Source organism: Diachasma alloeum, unplaced genomic scaffold (assembly GCF_001412515.2).
Source record: "Diachasma alloeum isolate Michigan unplaced genomic scaffold, Dall2.0 Dall_scaffold_00288, whole genome shotgun sequence".
Taxonomy (NCBI): Eukaryota; Metazoa; Arthropoda; class Insecta; order Hymenoptera; family Braconidae; genus Diachasma; species Diachasma alloeum.
Genome location: NW_021680427.1, coordinates 981,621 through 1,005,004, shown reverse-complemented (window position 1 = coordinate 1,005,004; position 23,384 = coordinate 981,621). Strand labels below are relative to the sequence as shown.

Below are 23,384 nucleotides of genomic sequence, written 5' to 3'. Positions count from 1 at the left end.
TTCCGAATGGATTAATCGAATTAAAACAAAAAAGTGCATAGTCGGTTTTCTGTTATTAATTTCAAATTAGTAGGAATCCTTCCTGAAGCTTAACCTCAGGAAAATTCAGAAGTTTTTTTTTAAAGACAATTTAAGATAAAATTTTTCAGTGAACTGAATTTATTTTAAATTAGACAGATTGAGTGAAAACCAAATAAATGTAAAATTTGATATCGCAAGAGTTCATGCTCCTGATACATCAATGTTGATGTCTCCTCGGTCGTAAGTAAATTATTTAAATTATTTTTTCCTCTAAATAGTTTTCCTTAAACTGGACTTGAGACTAGTATAACTCTTTAGCTAATGAATTAGCAATTAGCAATTTTAAACTTCCACTGAACATTGATTAAATCTTGACGAAGCTTTTGTTAAACCCTGATTAACCTCCGACTAAATCCCGACTAAACTCCAAGTAAACCCTGACTAAATCCCGACTAAACCATGATTAAACCTCGATTAAACGCTTTTTAAGGCTGCAATTTCAAAGCAAATGATGATGTTATCTCGACCGAGATAACATCCAAACGAATATTTTAAGCCATAATTGAAAAGATTTCGACGATTATTTTTTGAATGATCGTCGAAAAAGGAAATTTCATATTTGACGAATACAATGTTTCCGTTCGACAGCAAAAAGTGGACGTTTTGTTAATTTGGGATTCACATGTCATTTTACTGGATATAAAAATTGAATGAACAATCCAAGCCGTTTTTTTAAATTTTGAAGAATAACAATAAATAAAGAAGTTATCGAGATTTCAAATTTCTGTAGATGTTTCTACTATTGCGTATAAATTCTTAATTTTTTAAAAATAAAAACATGTGTTCATCAATTTTTTGCGTCTCTAGATTAGAGTAAAATTTATGAAATTCAAAATTCATTTGTTCATGATTTATTGCGAATAATGTAAAACAGATACTGAACTCCGTTCTTTGGGGCATAACGAACATTTAAAAAAAAACCTAAAATCGTATGAAAACTACGGCGCAAGGAGCATTTTGGAGGTAAAAACAGGAAACAATGAAGTTTTTCGTGGCTACACGGGGCAAAATCGATCGGGTCTGCGATTTTCCCTAGTTATTCCCATATTCAGTCATAGATCACAAACTGTTCAATCGGTCCCAAGGCCAAATTGCAATGAATTTTCAGTAAAATCTAAAAGTTTATGATTTTTTTCCCTCTCAGTCGCATTCAGTGTCACTGTCCTGAAAATTCAAGAATGTATTTACCAGAATTTTCTGGTTTTCTATTCATTGTCACGGAAAAATGGAACGGAAATTTACAGTTCTGTTTGATTTTTCCACGAAATTCTCAATTTTCAATGACAAGATTTCCGGAAATTTCAGTAAAATTGGAATGCGATAAAAATTTCCGGAATTTGGCACGGAGAGAAGTGTTCAGTAAAAATTACGGAACTCACAATTCACTCACCGATTATGGAATCGACTCAGAAAATTTAAGTGACGGTATCGTAATTTTTCACAAGAGATTCAGATAAAAATTACGAAATGCTCTGGAAAAATTCTGTGACAATTTCGTAAAATTTCCTACAACCACATTTCGCTCCGGAATTACGGAAAAGATACGTAATTTTTATTGAATATTTCTCTCCGTGCAGACAAAATTTTTTAACGGTGGAGGGACAGGGACGAGCATAAATATATTTACCTTATAATTTTTTGGACACTCCTAAATACCTGACGAATCTAGGGTTGACTATCAAAAAAAATTTAGTACTCAACAAAACGTTGAAATCTGTCTGTTCAGTTCCATCTCACGATTCCCCTCCTGAATTCCTGCGTCTGAAACACCAAAAACCGCGAATCGATCGACGCCCCCAGCAATCCCAAACAACTAAAAACAAAGACCAGACTCGCGAATCATTGAGCCAATCACCCATAAAAAAAAAAATCCCTAACAAGATATCTCGACTCCTTGCAGACTCGCATCGCGTGCACCCAATGATTAGGATCACGGGGGTAGAGTTTGTGTTTCCTTCCTCCTCATATTCATCTCCTCCGGTTCATTGAATATTCACTCCGCCGAGCCTGCGAGTGAGATAATACCCACTCGCTTAAAAAAAAACACAACTGGAATGGTGCTTCGAAAAACATGATCTCTTTTGCTGGGTCCATGTATAAAACAACTGGCGTTAAAAAAAATTCTGTTTAAACGCTTGACGATGAAAAAAAATTTCACACTCGTGACAATTCCGTCTCACTCGTATCAAAATATACCATTTTGTCATAGCGGGATGACAAAAACGTCATTTTTGTGATAGGTGCCTCAAAAGTGCACTTTTCGAGCGTGCGTAAAGTGAATTTTCATGCCTACAGCTTGGCTTTACTCGAAATTTATTTTACGCACGCTCTTGAACTTTACATACTCGTGCAGAAAAACAACCGAATTGCCCCCACTACCATTCCGAACAGTGAACTCGGCAGGTACCGCAAAAAATAGGATGTGTGCGCACGTTACACGCGCGTGTGAAAAAGTGGAACTTTACGCACTAGTAACATTAAGTATTTCATCACTGTCCGTAAAACGACGTTTTATGCACATTATGAAGCAATAGCTATTTTCGTCACTAAACTCGCTAACCTCGCTTCGCTCGGTTAAATCGCGGTTTTCGGGCCGTATGACAAAAAATATTCTTCGATACCCGGCCGTAAAAAACTTTTCTACCTCACATGATTACAGAATTCACCGTCGGCTCCAGTCAGCTCGTCTTTATATTCCTAACCTTATATTCGCCAAAAAAGTTACTCGCGGCCTAGAGTCGAAATAGTATATTTCGTTACGAGTGCGGAAAAGTGTTTTTTGGCTCGTGGGAGGTTTACAGCACGAGCCGAAGGTGAGTGATATAATCCCACGAGGTGGTTAGGCGGCGTGCTGAGTTGAATTTGGAGTGAGAATTTCCGTGGTTCCCGGTAGCTTAGTCGGTAAGAGTGCCCGGCGCGTAACTGGGAGACCCGGGTTCGAATCCCGGCTGGGCGAATCGGAATTTTTTCTCTCTAATTTTAATTCTATTTGAATTTTTTTTTTTCACCTACGGCTCGGAGGCCAACGCCACACGAGTAAAAAACCCCATCGCAACAGGCCGGAAAAATACTATTTCGGCCTCGTCACGAAAATAGCCATTACCAACTCATAAAGTAAAATACCATTACCCACTCATAAGTAAAATACCATTACCAACTCGTTAAGTAAAATACTAAAATCCCACAAAATCTGTAAAGTACCAGTTTACAGGCTGACGTGCAACAAAAAAAAACTTGAAACAATGATTACAACCACGGGGGTAGAATTTGGATTTTCTCCCCTCCATCTCCGCTCGGTTGATTGAATATTCACTCTGCCAAGTCTGAGATAATACCCGGCTCGCGTTAAAAAACACACCAAGAATGCCCTGAAAAACATGATCTCTTTGGCTGCAGCTGTCTCGCGAGTGAGCCTATTGCAAGGTAGGTATCGAGGGGGTAAAATGTTCTCTTGTAAACGATGAGAGAGGAAAAACGGTCTAGTGGTGGGGGATAACTGACGATGGCCTCAACGCGCTCGACTCGGTGTTAGTTTCGTGCAGTCAGTCAGATTGCGGCGAATAGTCGCGCACTCGCGTTCGTTCAGTTGCTCCGCATTATCGTGAATGGAACGACTTTAGTTTTCAAATCCGCGCTCTTTTTTTCGAGGCCAAATAGTGGGTGGAAGTGGATCGATAGTTGTTACAGCCTGGTAAGCCACAGATCAGCAGCGAAATATAAACAGAAAAAAGAGGAGAACACACCTGGCAACTACACCTGACTCATTTCACCGATGTCTCACCCACATCGATTATTTCCGCATAGCAAAGCCCCACGTCATATCACTATCACTCACCCTTTTTCTCTTTCTCGTGAATAACACAGCGGGAAAAATTACATTTCCAATTATTTTCACCATCCTTATCTCATTCATTATGAATTATTTCTTGCTGCTATTACATTGACCCCATAAATTGTGCAGATCGAGTGCGGATTTTTAACATTAAATCAGTCATAACCAATTGGATACTATCATGGACAGAACATCGAGAATTCTACTCAGGAAGATTATAATCGACATCGTCTGCCTCTGCCTCGGTATGTTCACTTCGTTTTTTCATTCTCTTCATCTCTTCAACACTGTAATTTAGTAATTTGCATTGATATTCATTGAACTCGTTTGCTCGTGAAATTTATCTGTCGAGTGTTTACTTTGATATGTGGGAACAGGTTAGGTATGAATAGTAAACAGGTGTACTAACAAGATTTAAGTGAAGTGATGATAGATAAAATTCGGTGATGATTGGGGGATGGAAAAGCCGGAATGGGTGGAGGGGGAGATTCGTTTATTGGATAAATTGATTGAATACGAAAATTGGATGAAATAGACTGGATACTCAAATTTTTTTTTTAAATGATGGATGAATAAGAGATTGTAGCCAATTAAGAATGTTTGTCTATTTGTCGAAAATTGTTTCATGTTCGAGGAAAATTCTGCAGTTTCTCAACTGCTGGGGCAAATGAACACTTAAGAATTTTTTTTGTCTTGAAATGGGAGATTTTTTTCTTTGGAAAGAGGAACCTTTTCCCTTTGATGAGCCTAGACTGAACTCAATTGATCAATTTGTCTCTGAGTAATGAACATTGAAAGGAAAGAAATAGGTGCCCATTTTGCCATCTTCTGCTATACATAGGCGCTTGTGGGATTTATTTGTATGCAGGAAAAAATTCATAGAAAAAACTAGCGCTTCCCAAACATTTTTATTTAATTTCGATTGGAAGTCTAGAATAATTTTATTGGAGTTCTATTTCATTTCATTTTTATTTCATATAGACGAAAGAGCACGCGACCAATTACAGGATCAAGTTGAACAGGTCAAAATAGTACTCATGAGGGAAAGGATTATTTATATTGGTTATATTATAAAATTACCAGAATACCTAATGTATCGAAATGTCTTTTGTTTTTTAATATTTTATCTCGCTATATTATAAAAACCCAAATCGACTTCTGGCGATAAAAATTTAATTCTCGAAATTAAGGGTCATAAAGGTCAGATTAAGTGTCCAAATAAAGGTCGTGGGGTCAGAAATTAAGGGTCAAAATAAGGGTCTCAATATCTCTCTATATTGCAAAAATCCAAATCGACATTTGGTGATCGAAATTACGACTCCGAAATTAAGGGTCATAAGGGTCAGAATAAGGATTATAAGGGTCTAAATAAAAACCACACGGTTCAAATTATGTGGGTCAGATTAAGGGTCAGACACTAAGGGTCACCAGGGTCAACATAAGGTTCACAAGGGTTATAATGAGGGTCAGATTCAGGATCCAAATGAGGGTCGCAAGAGTCAGATTAAGGATCATAAAGGTCAGATTAAGTGTCCAAATAAAGGTCATGGGGTCAGAAATTAAGGGTCACAAGGGTCAAAATAAGGGTCTCAATATCTCTCTATATTGCAAAATTCCAAATCGACTTTTGGTGATCGAAATTACGACTCCGAAATTAAGGGTCATAAGGGTCAGAATAAGGATTATAAGGGTCTAAATAAAAACCACACGGTTCAAATTATGTGGGTCAGATTAAGGGTCACAAGGGTCAGACACTAAGGGTCACAAGGGTTATAATGAGGGTCAGATTTAAGATCCAAATGAGGGTCGCAAGAGTCAGATTAAGCATCATAAAGGTCAGATTAAGTGTCCAAATAAAGGTCGTGGGATCAGAAATTAAGGGTCACAAGGGTCAAAATAAGGGTCTTAATATCTCTTTATATTGCCATATTGGTATTTGGCCTCTTTATATTGATTTATCCAAATCGATTTTTGGTGATCGAAATTAAGACCCCAAAAGTAAGGGTCAGAAATGAAAGGTCAAAATAAGGATCACGATGGGTTTAATAAGGGTCAGAATGAGCGTCACGAGCGTCACATTAAGGGTCACAAGGGTCAGAATAAAGATCCCGGGGGTTGGCGAGCGGAGCGAGTAGGGAACGTAGCCCCCTTGTTTTTTGTATGTTTTTGCTTTCGTTTGTCTGTTTTTTTTCCATTAGAATTCTGTTGAAAATTCTATTTTTTTAATTTTTCAATTTTTTCGAGCGTTTGTTGAGTAACACCGATATCTTTTGATAGAAAAAAGTCTATAAATGTTGATTTTTCTGTGCAATTCATTCTTTTGCAATTTCTTCACAAAAGAAGAAATTAATTTTCAATTTCAAAAAGTTTTGAATATGAATTTTCCAAGTTTTTCTTGAATTTACTTATGAAAAACAAAAAAAAACACAGCGGAATAAACTGATATAATTTATGGCGAATAATTGCTACAGAGAGACCGAAATCTACTGACTTTTCTTTATTGAAAAAATGTCTCTTGAATAAATACACGATTGAATCATCTTGAAAGAATTGACGAAAAAAATTAATGACTAATATCGTTAATTCAATTTGAATATCCAGCAGAAAAAAAATTCATGAAAATTCATGAAATTGTTGCCAGTCGTTGAGATTGGGACTGAGGAGAGTTTTTAATGGATATTATCACGATGACAGTCTCTATTAATAGTGCAAAATAGGGGGGGAGATATTCTTCCGGGTACCGGTGGCACACGATCCACCGGTTAGACCCTCTTTTCCTTGTGCCTTCGTTACGGTCATTATTCGAGTTAATAAACCATGTATTTGGGGAAATAATGCGGGAGGAAATGGCGGGATGAACCGGCAAAAATGCATCGGTTATTTTTTTATGCTATCGTAACGTTTTGGTTCATCTTTTTCATTTGCACACTGAGAGAAAAATATAATTCTTCTGACTATATTCAATCACCATCGAATTATAGTCAAAAAGTCCTCAACAATTTTTTATGGGTTACGGTAACTATGGCCGGAGAAGTAATTACTACAATGGAATGTAGTCATTGCAACTATTTTATAGTTCTCCTCACGATAGATTTGGCGCGGTTACTTTTGAACTTTGGTTAGTTTAACTGCATTTTGATTTGCAAAAATTACGCTTGTAAAGTTACTATAATGTTATGTGCCGCACACAAAAAAAATCGTATCGTTCACCAAAATGCCTCAACTATTTTCTTATTGTAAATCGAACTTCAGATTTTTCTCTCAGTGCACGGAGCAAAAAGTTGGAGAAAAATGATCAAACAAGTCAAGTAATCGTGAAGCGGAATCCATTTCTAGGTTTTTTCCACTCTATATTGTGGCAAAAGTGCGAGACGAATAGTGAATTTTTCTCCACTGACTCGGGGAAATTTACTAAACGTGAAAGTCATTTGGGCTGAAATTGTAAAATTTACCATTTTTTCCATCGAGAATTCTTCCCATCCACATTTCAGCCAATAGAATTACACTATTCGGCTGTTATTTTATATAGTCAACACGGTATTCAACTGATAATTTTTGATAATTCAACTGCTAATTTTTTATGTTGATATATATATGAAAAACAAAAGATTTTCGGGTTGAGTGAATCCTCATTGGAATTGATAGATGGATTTAGTCTCATAGTGCAATTCTCTTCGCCGAAATTTGGATGGAGAAATTCTCTTGCGAATACCACTCGAGCTTCAAAATGAATCAGGTATTTTCCTCAAGGTTCCCTGCATACAAACGAACTCATCAAATTTTTCAGGAAAAATCCCTCGTGCTTCGCACTCGTGATTTTTTAACTTGAAAAACTTGACTCCTTCGTTTGTTTGCAACCAACCTATCGGGAAATCCCTGATAATTTTAAAGCTTTTGTGGTATTACATACGATTATTTCACATTTCAACTATAGTACTTGTGCATAATCATGTGATCAATTACTTTTTCTATTGATCGACATTGGATAAATAAAAAAAATACGGCCCAGTCGTCCGGAAATTAGGGGTTTCGGCTGCATTCAACTATTTTTTAATTAAATTATTCTTTGTTTGTTATTTTCACTTCAAATAATTTCTTTCTGCTAATTAAAACGTTCTAGTTGAAAATTGCCAAAAAAAGAATTTGTTCGGTTCGAATTTGAAAGTCTCAAACATGAATAATTGCTCTGCTTTCGACAGCAACGAAATATTTGGCTCAAGAGGCGGATAATTCACACCAGAGGGTGCCTTTTCAGGATGAAAATATCTCACTTAGAGGGAAATTTATCAACAAATATTTTATCCCTGAGTTACAAGATTGCTATCATATCATTACTATTGTTTCATTTAAGGGTTTATTTCTTGTCTGTGATTATTAGACAGCCGAAACGAAAAATTACTATCCCTTATTTCGCATAAAACAAAGATTTTTCAGGAGTAAAAATCGTATGGAAGTATCGAATAACGAAGGAGTAGTGCTAGAAATGACATTTCTTGCGTGTACAGAGAATGCAATTTTTTCTGAACTACTAAATCTATTTTTGCGACGAAAATTTTTCATTCCAGCGCACTCTCTGCATGTTTGGCACAAAAAAATCCTTTTTTGATAATTTTCAAAAAACTATTTTCTTGGCGCGAGCAAGACTTGTTTGAGAACTTTGTCGTTTTTCTCTCAGTGCAGTCATAATTCGCCACTATTTGACTAATAATTTTTATTCAATTTTTCTGCCCGTGTAAGTGCACGCCCCAGACATTTTTTCAATATTTTTTTTATTCTTCAACTTCAACTATCCAATTTCGCGTTTTTTCTCATATTATGTTTACTCTCCATAAATGAAACATAATTGAAAAACTTGTTTAAAAACCTGATGCGTAATGAAGGCTTCATGTTGTTGCAATACTCGATGCTTTAATTTGCGATTAAATCGATAACGGGCGATTTATCAGCTGAATAATGTACAGGTTGTACCATGTGATGTCGAATGGTGCAATTCTATTGGATGAAATGAAAATGGGGAAAAAAATCGGACAAGTTTTTTAAATTATTCAATTATCTTAGAAAATAGTGAATGGAGGGAAAATGTCGGAGAATAATTTTGTAGCCAAGGAAATTTGTAGCAGAATATGTCTCCTGCCCTTCTTCCTAACATTACTGATGAAGGAATCGATTGGGCCTTAAGCTATTCAAATTCGAATGGAAATTGAATAATTTAATTATTCACTTAAATTAATTAATTTAATCAATTCATTCAGTAGCGGAGTGGTAAAACTGTTTAAGTCGACTTATCTCCCAGTTGAGTTTTTGAGGAATATTTCCGAATCTAAGGGAGATATAAGTTTTTCAGGAAAAATCACGGTAGCAATAAACATTGTAGATTCAACTACTACATTAAAGTGAAAATTACATTACAATGTTGATGACACTATTTGACATAGTAAATCGAACGATGAATCCTAGTTTAATCTACAATGTTTATTGTTACTGTAATTATAATGTCTTTAACAATTCCCTTGTAGTTAAAATTACCGCAACTAATACCACGAGAGCTTCAAAATTATCGAGCGATTCCCGATAGGTTCGTTGCAAACAAACGAAGGAGTCAAGTTTTTCAGGAAAAATCACTCGTGCTTCGCACTCGTGATTTAAAGAAAAAAAATAGTTACGGTAGCAATAAACATTGTAGATTCAACTACTACATTAAAGTGAAAATTACATTACAATGTTGATGACACTATTTGACATAGTAAATCGAACGATGAATCCTAGTTTAATCTACAATGTTTATTGTTACTGTAATTATAATGTCTTTAACAATTCCCTTGTAGTTAAAATTACCGCAACTAATACCACGAGAGCTTCAAAATTATCGAGCAATTCCCGATAGGTTCGTTGCAAACAAACGAAGGAGTCAAGTTTTTTAGGAAAAATCACTCGTGCTTCGCACTCGTGATTTAAAGAAAAAAAATAGTTACGGTAGCAATAAACATTGTAGATTCAACTACTACATTAAAGTGAAAATTACATTACAATGTTGATGACACTATTTGACATAGTAAATCGAACGATGAATCCTAGTTTAATCTACAATGTTTATTGTTACTGTAATTATAATGTCTTTAACAATTCCCTTGTAGTTAAAATTACCGCAACTAATACCACGAGAGCTTCAAAATTATCGAGCAATTCCCGATAGGTTCGTTGCAAACAAACGAAGGAGTCAAGTTTTTTAGGAAAAATCACTCGTGCTTCGCACTCGTGATTTTTTAACCTGAATAACTTGACGACTTCGTTTGTGTGCAGGGAACCTTGAGGGAATTACTCGATTAATTTTGAAGCTCGAGTAGTATTCGGGAGGGAATTTTTCCATCCAAATGTCGGCCAAAAGCATTCCACTATGAGACAAAATCCATCTGACAATTCCAACCAGGGGTTCACTCGACTACGGAATCTTTTGTTTTCCACAAATATAGTCAACATGAAAAATTACCAGTTGAATTATCAAAAATTATCAGCTGAATACCGTGTTGACTATATAAAATAACAGTCGAATAGTGCAATTCTATTGGCTGACATTTGGATGAGGAAAATTCCCGAAAAAATTTGATAACAAAAGAGTATCGTGTACCTCGAATACTGCGTTGTGATTGGATACAATCCAGTCCCGGAAAAATCTCGATATAATTCTGTTCTGATTGGGCCACGGGATGTCGAATTCCGCAATTCTATTGTTCGGAAGGGTAATGGGGAAAATAATCATTGAAAATGAACCAATAGTCAAAATCGACTTAAATCGTTTCACCGATTTGCTGCTGTATTTCAGTTATTTCCATCTTCCTTCATTTGCGAATGGCATAAATTTCATTTTTTCTCCATTTTTGATTTGGCTATAGGTTCTGAATTTTAGAAAATTAAGAAAATTCTGCGGTTTCTCGCAAAATTTCTAGAGGAAAATGTCTGTTTTTTTTCATCCAATAAAAAATTCGAAAATTAGTTTGCTACAGAGTTCTCGGATTTTCTGAATAATTCAAGAAATTAAATTAATAACAGTTGTCTCATTTTTCAACAATTATGGGTGTTGATCGGGTCACTTTGGAAAGTTGAAAGGAATTGATCAAAGATTCAAAATTATTCGTTAAAATTTTTCACTTATTCATCCTTATCATCAATTGAATTTTTTTTATGAGTATCATTAATTTTTGTAATGCATTTATGAGTATATGAAATGCTGATATATTTGAAATTTGAATGAAATAAAGGAAATTTCACAAATGAATGAGATGAAAGATCAGCGTGCGCGCCGTCAGGTCTACACTGAGAGAAAAACAAACATGTTGTCAAACAACTCTTATTTGGGCCAACAAAATCGCTAGTTGAAAATTCCCAAAAAAGAATTTGTTTGGTTCGAATTTGAGAGTCTCAAACATGAATAATTGTTCTGCTTTCAACAGCAACGAAATATTTGGCTCAAGAGGCGGATAATTCACACCAGACGGTGCCTTTTCAGGATGGAAATATCTCATATAGAGGAAAATTTATCAACAAATATTTTATCATTAAGTTACAAGATTGCTATCATATCATTATTATTGTTTCATTTAAGGGTTCATTTCTTGTCTGCGATTATTAGACAGCCGAAACGAAAAACTACTATCCCTTGTTCCGCATAAAACAAAGATTTTTCGGGAGCAAAATACGTATGGGAGTATCGAATAACGAAGGAGTAGTGCTAGAATTTTTTTTAAACTACTAAATCTATTTTTACGACAAAATTTCTTCATTCCGGCGCACTCTCTGCATGTTTGGCACAAAAAAATCCTTTTTTGATAATTTTCAAAAAAATATTTTCTTGGCACACACGGAGAGAAATATTCAATAAAAATTACGTATCTTTTCCGTAATTCCGGAGCGAAATGTGGTTGTAGGAAATTTTACGGAACTGTCACGGAATTTTTCCGGAGGGTTGCGTAATTTTTATCTGAATCTCTTGTGAAAAATTACGATATCGTCACTCACATTTTCTGAGTCGATTCCGTAATCGGTGAGTGAAGTGAGAGTTCCGTAATTTTTACTGAACATTTCCCTCCGTGCAAGTAAGACTTGTCAGAGAACTTTGTCGTTTTTCTCTCAGTGTAGTGAATAATAATCGAAATAATTGAGTGAATTACACCGTTGAAAAATGATATATTTCTCTCAAATAAACATTTACGTGGCAAAAATAGTTGTCATTGTCGGTGTGAATGACAAAAATCCATCGTTTAATTTTTGTGTTTAGGTAAGGTTTCATTTTAGAGAGGTGGATATTCCAAGGATAACTAGGCGCTTATTTTGGTTGAGTGACGAGTGGAAGATTGAGAGTTTGGGACGATGATAATTGAATCCTTTTTTTCATGGGGCATCATCTTCACACGAGAGATAAAGTGGTTTTTTTCATTTGAGGTCCTCTTCTCCTCTCCCTGGGGGCCTCACTCCTCTTTTCTTCCTAAATAATAGACCTGGCTTATTCAGAGTTCGTTAGGCTCGGGAACAGAACCGGTCGGCAGGGCTATATCCACTGAAACTGACTGGAACTTATTATTACGTCCTTCTCAAACACACGGGCACAGGGAAAACCGGTACTGTCCGCGTGCCTCCGGACTCCCACCATCGGTTTTTAAATTCAACATTGTTTTGTTGGTGTGGAGAACAAATAAAATGTGCGCACTTGGCTTCGATTTTATCGTCGTTGATAATGCGAGGGAAATGAATAGACGGGGGTACTGATGAATGAACGAGTCGTGGATGAAATATTGAAGATAATTCGTGGTATTAATTTTGTGGATTATTTATTGTGAGGAGGAGGCGATGGTTTTTATGGCCATTTTGGTGGGTGATAAAGGAACATTGATGAATGGGGTGGAGTTGTGAATGAGATAGGGGAATGAAGTGGATGTTTTTTTTTGAGGAGTTCATTCGGTATGAGGTTGTAACTGGCGATGTAGGATTTAATATTTGCCGATGTAAGATTTAATTGAGGGTTTTTTCAAGGGCGCAAGGGTAAAGCAATTACAGCTGAGGCTTCGTATAAGATACCTTAGGGACAGTAGGAGAGTGGAATTCCGGGAACCCCCCACTACGCGCGCAGAGAGGAGAAAAATAGGGATCAGCCGGTTTCGAATAAGATACCTCACTCGTTGCGCCTGAATTCAATGAAATTTTCATTTTTACTGAATGAATATCGATAACTAATCAATTTATATGTGTTTAATGGTTTGAATTTGTATCGCCCGCGTTCCCTTTTCTCTCTAAACATAACCCCGCGTGATAGAATGGCAGCTGATGTTGGGGGATTGTTGGTGGACTCGAGAATAATCACAGACGAAAAATTACGATTTTGCGATGGGAAAAGTGAAAAAAAATCGATGTATATTTCCATTACTTGAAAAAAGTGGTGTGACCCCTCCTTAAGGTCATTAGACCCTCATGATCACTTCGTTCGTCCCTCCCGTTTTTTTTTAAATTTCTCTCCGTGTACCTAAAAACCCATTGTACTTCGTTTGCCAGGCGAAAGCGTAGTTTTTCACGTTTTCGGCTTCGAAATGCTCCTCACATCTCAATTTTCATCCGATTCAAAGCTGTTTTTATATGCAAAATGTTCGTTACATTTCATAGAATAATTTCCCACCTAGAAAGTCAGTTTTTAATAACCAATAACTTAAGATGGGCAGAGTGACAGTTTCAAACGCTTTCCCATTCTGAAACTCCGATGAGTTTCGAAGTGGGAGCAAATGCTTTCGAATCGTTATTTAATCATTCGATAGAGAAATGGAACAAGATCCTCTTTCCGTCACTGCCCTCGATCACTTCATTCCTAAATCAAATTAATTCCTCAAATAATACGTCTACTTCATTCCCTTATCTCATTCATAATCCCACCGCATCCGTCAATGCCTCTTCATCACCCAACTGAATCATTATGAAGGGACATCGTCTTCCTTCTCACAATGAATAATCCACTGAATTAATAATGTTATTTCTAGCAAGATTTGAAAAATCGACTTGTTGCGTTTTGGAGTACAGCAAGGTAAAATGCGTTTTCCAATTATTATTAAAAACTTTGAGATTGGCAGCACAGAGAAAGAATATACTATTATTTTTAGGGACATGTCATTGATTCTCAAGAATTTATCTCCAATTATTAGGGACTCGCGATTATGAAATGCAGTGAGTGTAAAACTCTGAAATTCAGCGACATCATCACTAATTTTTAAGAACATTATCATCAATTGTCAGAGTAACGTCAGTGATTTTTTCGTTTAAGACAATTTAGTCTTTAGTTGAGTTTTCCAGAAATATTTCCGAATTTAAGAGAGATAGTGAAATTTTCATAGTAACCTTTTTTATAGAGCGAATTGAGTGCTACTAAGAAGGTGATGAGAAAAATTTTGCTATCTCCCTTAGATTTCGAGATATTCATTGAAAACTGGCCAATAGCCAAAATCGACTTAAACCGTTTGACCACTTCGCTACTGAATTCAATTACATTAAAAAGTTTCCGATCGAACCTTTGAAAAATGAGCCAAGAAACCGAAATAAAAATGACGCGAATCCCCAATAATTGAGGGATAAATTCCTGAAAATGAAAACATTTTCTCCTCCGAGATAAATTACACATCTCCTTCCTCATCGTCAATGGTTGAGCACCACTCCTCTAATTTTATTATTTCCTATAAGGTCGGGTAAAATTCACGGAAGCGGAGATCAATGAATAATTCAATTGAATAATGGTTTCGAAAAAACCCCAAAAGCCTACTCATGCTTCGCATACTAATGCAATTGATGCTTTTTACTTCTGTTACATAGTGGGATTCTCAGTGCTAGGTTTTTACTTGTTTGGTAAGCCATACTCTCGTGGATTCTTCTGCGACGATGAGTCGATCAATCATCCATTCAAGCCCTCAACGGTGACGAGTTCAATGCTGTATGCGGTGGGAATATTTCTACCCGTGTGTGCAGTGAGTAAAGTTTAATAGTTTCTTATCAGTATTTCCTACACTAAGTCGGGGTTTTTCCGTATTTGTCGGTCAAATTAACATGCCTTATTATTATTGCCGGGGAATACTACCGGTCATGCGGCACACCCTGTTATCCTCAACATCCGCAGTGAGAATGAGATTAAAAAATTAAACGTAAATCCCAAATGCCTTGTAGTAAGTTTCTCCCTGCCGGTTTTATTGAATACGAGGTGGGGAGAGAAACCGAAGAGAGGAAGAGAACAGTAAAAAAAGAAGAAACGGCGCCACCGGACTACGGACAAAGGAGAACCGGGAGTGGATGAGATTCCCCTGGGTAGATAGAACGCCATAAAAGTGCGATAGAGGGTGAACGGTTTATGTGCACGTGCGTAGCACGTAAAAGATTGTTTCCTTGAGAGGCCGAATTATTTTTTTTTAAGGGTGCCAAGTGAATTTGAAAAAATATTCAAACAAATTTTTTCTTTCCCTCCATCATTGGAGAAATATGTATTCATCCATCCGACGAAATTTCAAACCCGCAATCGGAACTAGACATCGAGAAAATAAATGCGGAAAATCCTCTATTTCGCGTGACGAACCTCGAGAAAGCATGGGATCAAATGGGTACGGCGGGTTGAAATATCTCTCTTATTCACCCCGGTACCCCATTGTTTTTTGTCGCCATCACATTGAACACATCATTCCCCATATCTTCAAATTTTTTCAAATTTTTCTTGAGTTCCTAGGGGGTTGAAACGTTCAATTTATTCAAAACTGCATAAGAGGCCGTGTATAAGACTGATTTTGTTTATTTAATTTCTCGATATCCATAAGTTCTAAAATTTTAAAATTNCCTGAAAATGAAAACATTTTCTCCTCCGAGATAAATTACACATCTCCTTCCTCATCGTCAATGGTTGAGCACCACTCCTCTAATTTTATTATTTCCTATAAGGTCGGGTAAAATTCACGGAAGCGGAGATCAATGAATAATTCAATTGAATAATGGTTTCGAAAAAACCCCAAAAGCCTACTCATGCTTCGCATACTAATGCAATTGATGCTTTTTACTTCTGTTACATAGTGGGATTCTCAGTGCTAGGTTTTTACTTGTTTGGTAAGCCATACTCTCGTGGATTCTTCTGCGACGATGAGTCGATCAATCATCCATTCAAGCCCTCAACGGTGACGAGTTCAATGCTGTATGCGGTGGGAATATTTCTACCCGTGTGTGCAGTGAGTAAAGTTTAATAGTTTCTTATCAGTATTTCCTACACTAAGTCGGGGTTTTTCCGTATTTGTCGGTCAAATTAACATGCCTTATTATTATTGCCGGGGAATACTACCGGTCATGCGGCACACCCTGTTATCCTCAACATCCGCAGTGAGAATGAGATTAAAAAATTAAACGTAAATCCCAAATGCCTTGTAGTAAGTTTCTCCCTGCCGGTTTTATTGAATACGAGGTGGGGAGAGAAACCGAAGAGAGGAAGAGAACAGTAAAAAAAGAAGAAACGGCGCCACCGGACTACGGACAAAGGAGAACCGGGAGTGGATGAGATTCCCCTGGGTAGATAGAACGCCATAAAAGTGCGATAGAGGGTGAACGGTTTATGTGCACGTGCGTAGCACGTAAAAGATTGTTTCCTTGAGAGGCCGAATTATTTTTTTTTAAGGGTGCCAAGTGAATTTGAAAAAATATTCAAACAAATTTTTTCTTTCCCTCCATCATTGGAGAAATATGTATTCATCCATCCGACGAAATTTCAAACCCGCAATCGGAACTAGACATCGAGAAAATAAATGCGGAAAATCCTCTATTTCGCGTGACGAACCTCGAGAAAGCATGGGATCAAATGGGTACGGCGGGTTGAAATATCTCTCTTATTCACCCCGGTACCCCATTGTTTTTTGTCGCTATCACATTGAACACATCATTTCCCATATCTTCAAATTTTTTCAAATTTTTCTTGAGTTCCTAGGGGGTTGAAACGTTCAATTTATTCAAAACTGCATAAGAGGCCGTGTATAAGACTGATTTTGTTTATTTAATTTCTCGATATCCATAAGTTCTAAAATTTTAAAATTCTCACCGATGTTCACCATCTGTCTACTACTATTAATTAAAAAAATTATAACTTTGTTGGTGAATGTCAATTTTCAAGGTCATCGCCAAATTCACTTGGCATCCTTAAGGATATCCAAGTACTTTGGCTATTTTTTCTCCGGTAAAATGCTTTTCTACTTTTGTAGTCGAGCCTCACAGCTTTCATTTGAGCCCCATTTGACCCTAAGTTTCCGGACATTTTACAAAGATTTTATTATTTGAACTTTGCAGGTCTGAATTTGAATCTTGATATTGAACTGTTAGAAAACATTATAAAAATCTGAAGAAATTTTAGAAAGTTTACTTTTGGAGGAAGATTAATGAAATAATTAAAAAGTTGCTATTTTTGAAAATTATGAGGAAAATTATGATTTGTTTAAGCTTTCGGGAACCTTATTCTTTGGTTGCGAATGGAAGTAGTATAATGATTTAATTTAAGTTTTGGATTTTTTGGGTTATATCAACCCATTATGATCCAAAAAGTCCGAAAATTTTGGTTCGCTAATGAATGGATGGAATTGAATCTTTTTCTTTTTCAAATGTAGGTATTGTTGAGACCTATCGATCACTATTAATTAAAATTTAATTCGTCCATTGGTTTTTTAAATTTTTGATTTGAATTTTTTTCGAAAATCGATTGTCCCACGATCCTATTTACTAAAGATGAAAGAAACGTGAAGTTGTTTTATATCGAAATATCTCGAAACTGTCTGACCGCTAATCCTTAATTCTGATTGGTGACACGAAGTTATCAACAATATGTGACACGAAGTTATTCACAAAAAAAAACACGCGGCATTTTCAAATTCTTTATGGAGACCGATTATTTAAAAAAATTGAAGATAATTAATTGAAAATGAAAAATTCTTTATAGATTCTTTTACTCTACTTCGCTATTCACTTCAATCATTAGTCGAATTCTCTTTGATTCATTATCAATATTTATAAGGTATTCATGAGAAAATGAAATTTAATGAATTTCATTTCTTCATTTCAACAAATGAACAGATCAGCGCGCGCGAGAGCGCGCGCATAGATCTTCTAACTAAAAAAAATTGCAGGCGGCTGTATCTTCGATGCAGCAATAGTTGTACGTGGATACGTCCATGGTCTTTCCTTCTTTCTCGAATTTCCTAGAAACTCCTTGCAGTCCCTCGAATTTTCTGGAAGCTCCTTGAATTTTCTCGAATTTTCTGGAAACTCCGTGAATTCCCTCGAAATTTCTAGAAATTCCCGGAATTCGCTCGAAATTTCTAGAAACTCCGTGAATTTTTTCGAAATTTCAAGAAACTTCTCGAATTACCACGCAATAATCGTTGTTTTGATTTATTCGAAAAATTTCAAAAATTTTGTATTTTTTGAAAATCAGAATTTCGGGGATATCTTTGGATATCATGCTTCAAATGAATTCAATCATAGCTTAAAATGTTTGTTTTAATGCCACTAAGCCGAAGTTGAAAGATGATTACAATAGCTATATTGGTTGATTTAATTTTTATGATGATTGTTGAAAATTTTGAATTTTTCATAAATTTCCCTGAAAGTGAGCTTTCTGATGATTTCTTCAAATGCAATGTTTTAAATTCATTCAAGTATGTGTAAATAAAATTTTTCTATTAACATTTTATCGAAAGGCTGAGCGGAGAAATAGTACTGTAAAAAAGACAATTGGTTGTGTAGAAGAAAAGGGATAATAAGAATAATGATGCTGATAACTTTCAACTAAATTGAAAATCTAACAAAATTAGGTAAAAGGGAATCTTATTACAGTTGATAAAATGAATTAAACAATGTACTATACATGATAGTATTATACATTATACATGATACATATTGCTAATTAATTAGCAAAAATAACTATACTTATACAATACAAGAGCAATTTCCCACTTGTTTACAGAATAATTGAACTGAAAAATCAAGTATTTTATTGATTTTCACATCATTCGAACAGAAAATCAATCGAATATTTGATTTTTCAATGACAAGAACTTAAACACGATAAAAATTTCCGGAATTTGGCACGGAAAATTCAGACGAAAATTTTTAACAGTGTAGCTTGTTTTTATTTTACGACTTTTGAGTTCCCTTTTCAAGTCCCAGTCAGTACTCCATTCAGACTTATTCATGCGGCTGTGGATTTTACACTGTACCGTATCAACACTCTCGTAGAACATAGGAGTAGCTAGTACCGTGCTGGTACGAGCGGTTACTGTACCAACAACCTCCCGCTCGGCGGAGCCTCAGGTTGAAAAATTCGGTTCCACTTGGGATTGAACTCACAATCTTCCGCACACTAGACTTGCGTCTAGCCCACGTGACATCAGTGATAATAGAAATTGTTTAACTCTTCAGAACTCGCGCTCAGCCACCGACCTTCGTTACTCGCGTGGTGAGCGCTGCGCCGCCCGTGCTTTCAGTAACGCAGCGTTGTCACGTTCATAGGTACGCGCCGAGCGTGCGGCGAGCGGGAAACAGCAACAGCGGAATTGAAAATTTTACATCCTTCGTTACTCGCGCTGGGCGGCACGGCGCCGCTTTTGCGTATGAGCCTCAACAATTTATTATTTTTCGTAGCCTTGATGGATTTTCAGCGGATAAGAACCTTGCTAATCCATTCTAAATGATTCAAGCTAGGCATTCTAATTTTTTCAATTTTTTGAAAGCTCAATTTTGCAAGAGGCAAGCGAAAATTTGAAAAAGGCGGCGCGGCGCTTATAGCGCGAGTTCTGAAGGGTTAATCGTTTTCGATGAAATTGCGAATCTGGAAAAATTCCTAACGATTTGAAAAAAAAAACTGTTTTATGCTGGAAAATTGATTGTTTATGAAAATAGGTGGCAAACTTGAAAAACTGTCAGCTGTTTATTATTTCATGAATATTCCTGTAGAAGAAGACTGATAAAGATAACGAGATTCATAAATTTTCAACCAAGAAATATGTCATTTTAATTGTTTGAAAAAAATATGAGTAATTTCACGGATAGCTGGCGTCATTTAAATTATATTTTGAAAAATAATGTTTCCATTAAAATTCTCTTTTCATTAATCACTAATAGAAAATTTGTGTAAATTTTCGGGAACTTTATTTTTCAGTATGAAATCCCCTCTTTAAATTCGCATATTTTCATCGACACGCACGAAAAAATTTTACAGAAAAACCTAGCGAATTCGATGATATTATGACTTATTCTATTGAGATATTTTCTATAGAATTTACTCAGCTCGAATTTTCTACATTTTTGTTTGATTTTCTTGATGAGAAACAAAGAAAAATAGAATGAAAAAACAGGTACAAAAATTCGAGCCGAGGAAATTCTATAGAAAATACCTGAAAAGCATAAGTTATTTAATTTAATATTTTCTATTGAACATTTCAATAAAATCGACGAAAAACTAACAGAAAGTTCAATAGAAATCCAACAGACTTTTCTAACGAATTCGCTAGAAGATGCTATTGCAATTATATAGGAATGCTATGGGGTTTCTATACGATTTCTATTGGAATTCTATTGAAAAATCCACTTGTTTTCTGCGCTGATTCTATTGCATATTTGATAGGAAATGTCAATAGATTTTGAATTTCTATTCTAATTTTTCTCTTGAGATTTTTTCTATTAGAATTATTGGGCATAAATTTTCTAATTTTTTTCCGCTGGATTTTGTTTTGTTTTGCATTACAGAATCAGAATCTGAGTAAAAAACTTAGAAAATTGATGCCCAAGTATTCCTATAGAAAAAATTAGAAGAGAAAAATTCAAACTGAAATTCGAAATCTATTGACTTTTTCTTATCGAATATCCACTAGAATCAGCGCAAAAAAAACAAATAAAATTTTTCAACAGAATTCCAATAGAAATTCTACAGAAACCCCATAGAATTCCTCTCAAATTCCAATAGAATATTCTAGCAACTCCGCTAGGTTTTTTATTGGATCATTTCGTACGTGCAAATTCCATCGTTCAAAATACTTCAGAAAAAAAGTCACATCCACTATTTTGTCTACCCAAAGACTAATTCAATCATTTTATTGACGTGGATACGTCTATGGTTTCAATATGGGAGGTTATTTCGGGAAATGGTCCTTATGTGTAGCGCCATCTATCGGAATTCTAGAAAATTCTAGACATTTCGAGGTAATTTGAGAAGTTTCTTGAAATTTCGAAAAAATTGAAGGAGTTTCTAGGAAATTCGAGAGAATTCAAGGAGTTTCCAGAAAATTCGAGGGAATGCAAGGAGTTTCTAGGAAATTCGAGAAAGAAGGAAAGACCATGGACGTATCCACGTACAATTACAGCTGTATTGAAGATACAGCTCTCTGCAATTTTATTCACAAAATGTAATGCAACGACCCAATCTCCCCGGAAAACCTCTCACGTTTTTACCTAAAATCACTCATCACTACAAGTCCCTATCTACAAAGATGTGAAAAATTAACTCTTCACCTCTCTCCACTGACATTTGTTTCCCAACCACGCAATCTCCGAAGCGGTAGTCTTCAAAATGAAAAGATTAGAGACCCTTTTCGTAGCTGAGAAGACTCCCATAAAAAAAGTCTCACACAATTTTCTCCTAGAAGAGCTCATCCTCCAGATAAAAATATGATTAATAGACCGATATAAGACCACTTATGAAAGACGTTTTATTCCTGGAATAATCCTCTAATAACCGAGAAATTCCAGCGTCACCTCTTCCTTGAATTGTAATTCTCATGTTAGCAAGTAGCTATGACGCCTGTATATGATGCATCAGACTGATTTGTGGTGCTTACGGCTGCAGAATAAAAAGCAATAATCACGTTTTGAAATGAGATAACACGTGCGTTCACTTTTAACTCACGGAGGTGTAGTGCGTATGTTATGTCGCCAAGCGCGTGGCTCTTGTTGATGAAAGCTTATCAGAAAATGATGGGGGGGAGGCACGCGTGTTCCAATATGCACAGTTGGAATCGGGTTCTCTTGTTGGTACAAACCCCGAGTTTATCCCTGACCGACAAATTTTTATTGCCTCCTGAGGTCACAACCATTTACTCCTTCAGGCCCTGTTGTATCATAATGTCATTAATTCTCGAGAGGCTTTTATTTATTTTGATAAGAGAGGAGAAAAAACGCTGGGAGTTTTATTTGGAGGTGGAATTTGAGGGAATTTAGGAGGTTCTTCACCTTTACTCAGATCGAGGCGCCTGATTCACGAAATTTATCTTAAATGTCTCTTCAGATCTTTTCTCACTTCGGGAAAGTAGGCTGAGATCTTTTTGGAGCCTATGGGCATAATTTATTGTAGTTTTTTTTAGAGACCGTTGATGGGGACAGAGATACCAATCTTAATGTTGTATTTTGAATATTTTGTTGGAAATTGTAGATTCATTTATTACCAACCTTTTTTATTTTTACACTGAGAAAAAAAAATTCTAAGAAATAGAGATTCTATGATTGATCCAAATCGTTCATCGATTGAATAGTCGCAAAAGAAAATGCTATTGTAAGACACAAATATCGATTTAATTTTAATGTTTTCGATTGAAAAAGAATGAAATCAGTTATCTAAACTTTCTTTTTGTTACTACAGTAGACTCTCGTTATAGTCGCACTCACGGGGCTGTAGGGGCAGCCGATTCTGAGAATGGGACTGTATTTCTCTTCCCCCACCAGGCGTTTACGGTAAGCCTAAATTCCGGGAATCGGGAGCGATAAGAAAATAAATTTTACTCCAATTATTTTTCTCTTCAATTTGCATTGAACATTTTTATTAAATATAAAAATTATTTTCATTAAACACTTTTATTAAATTAACAAAATGAATTGCGTTGAACACTTTTAGTAAATTAATGAAATGAATAGAAATATTAATAACATCGCATTGTTCAATACACTCCAAAATTTATTCACTTCATTCAAATAAAAAGCAGGATTATGCACCACTGCAAAGACCCTCTCTTCGTGACAGTCAAGAGTGAACTGAATTTCTCTCTCGCAAATTCATTTTTCCTAAATTTTATTTCCCGAATTTCTTAGAAATGCAAAACAAAGCCCATTCCGAGAAAACACAGGGGCATTTAAATCCACACCTCGGAGGTGGTACGGAGTGGGGGAAGCGCTCGAGCTCGAAAAAATCGATATGAGGGGAAATGCGACTATAACGAATGCGACTATAACGAGAGTCTACTGTATTTACTTTTCAGTACGTACAAATCAATGTCTGTATTATCAGATATCTTCTTCGAATAAAGCATGTAATTATCAAATTTATCAGCGTCACGATATCTCGCAAAAGAATATCTGTTTGATTGAAAGCCGAATTCATAGATGCAATAAAATATTCATTTGGTCTATGAGGAACATATTGTTGGATACTCATTGATGCGAGACTTTCGCG

At 35.8% G+C, this 23,384-nt stretch overlaps 1 protein-coding gene across 2 annotated transcripts in view; it reads left to right on the top strand.

Moving 5' to 3' along the window:
* Positions 1-3,626: 3,626 nt before the first annotated feature.
* Positions 3,627-23,384, top strand: part of LOC107038816 (putative phosphatidate phosphatase) — a 41,847-nt gene continuing 22,089 nt past the window's right edge. For both annotated transcript variants that reach the window (XM_015258106.2, XM_015258107.1), the window contains exons 1-3: positions 3,627-3,772; positions 4,043-4,158; positions 14,753-14,904. In XM_015258106.2, the coding sequence (XP_015113592.1) occupies positions 4,095-4,158; positions 14,753-14,904 (216 nt within the window). In that variant the 5' untranslated portion in view covers positions 3,627-3,772; positions 4,043-4,094. The remainder of the gene's footprint in view (positions 3,773-4,042; positions 4,159-14,752; positions 14,905-23,384) is intronic.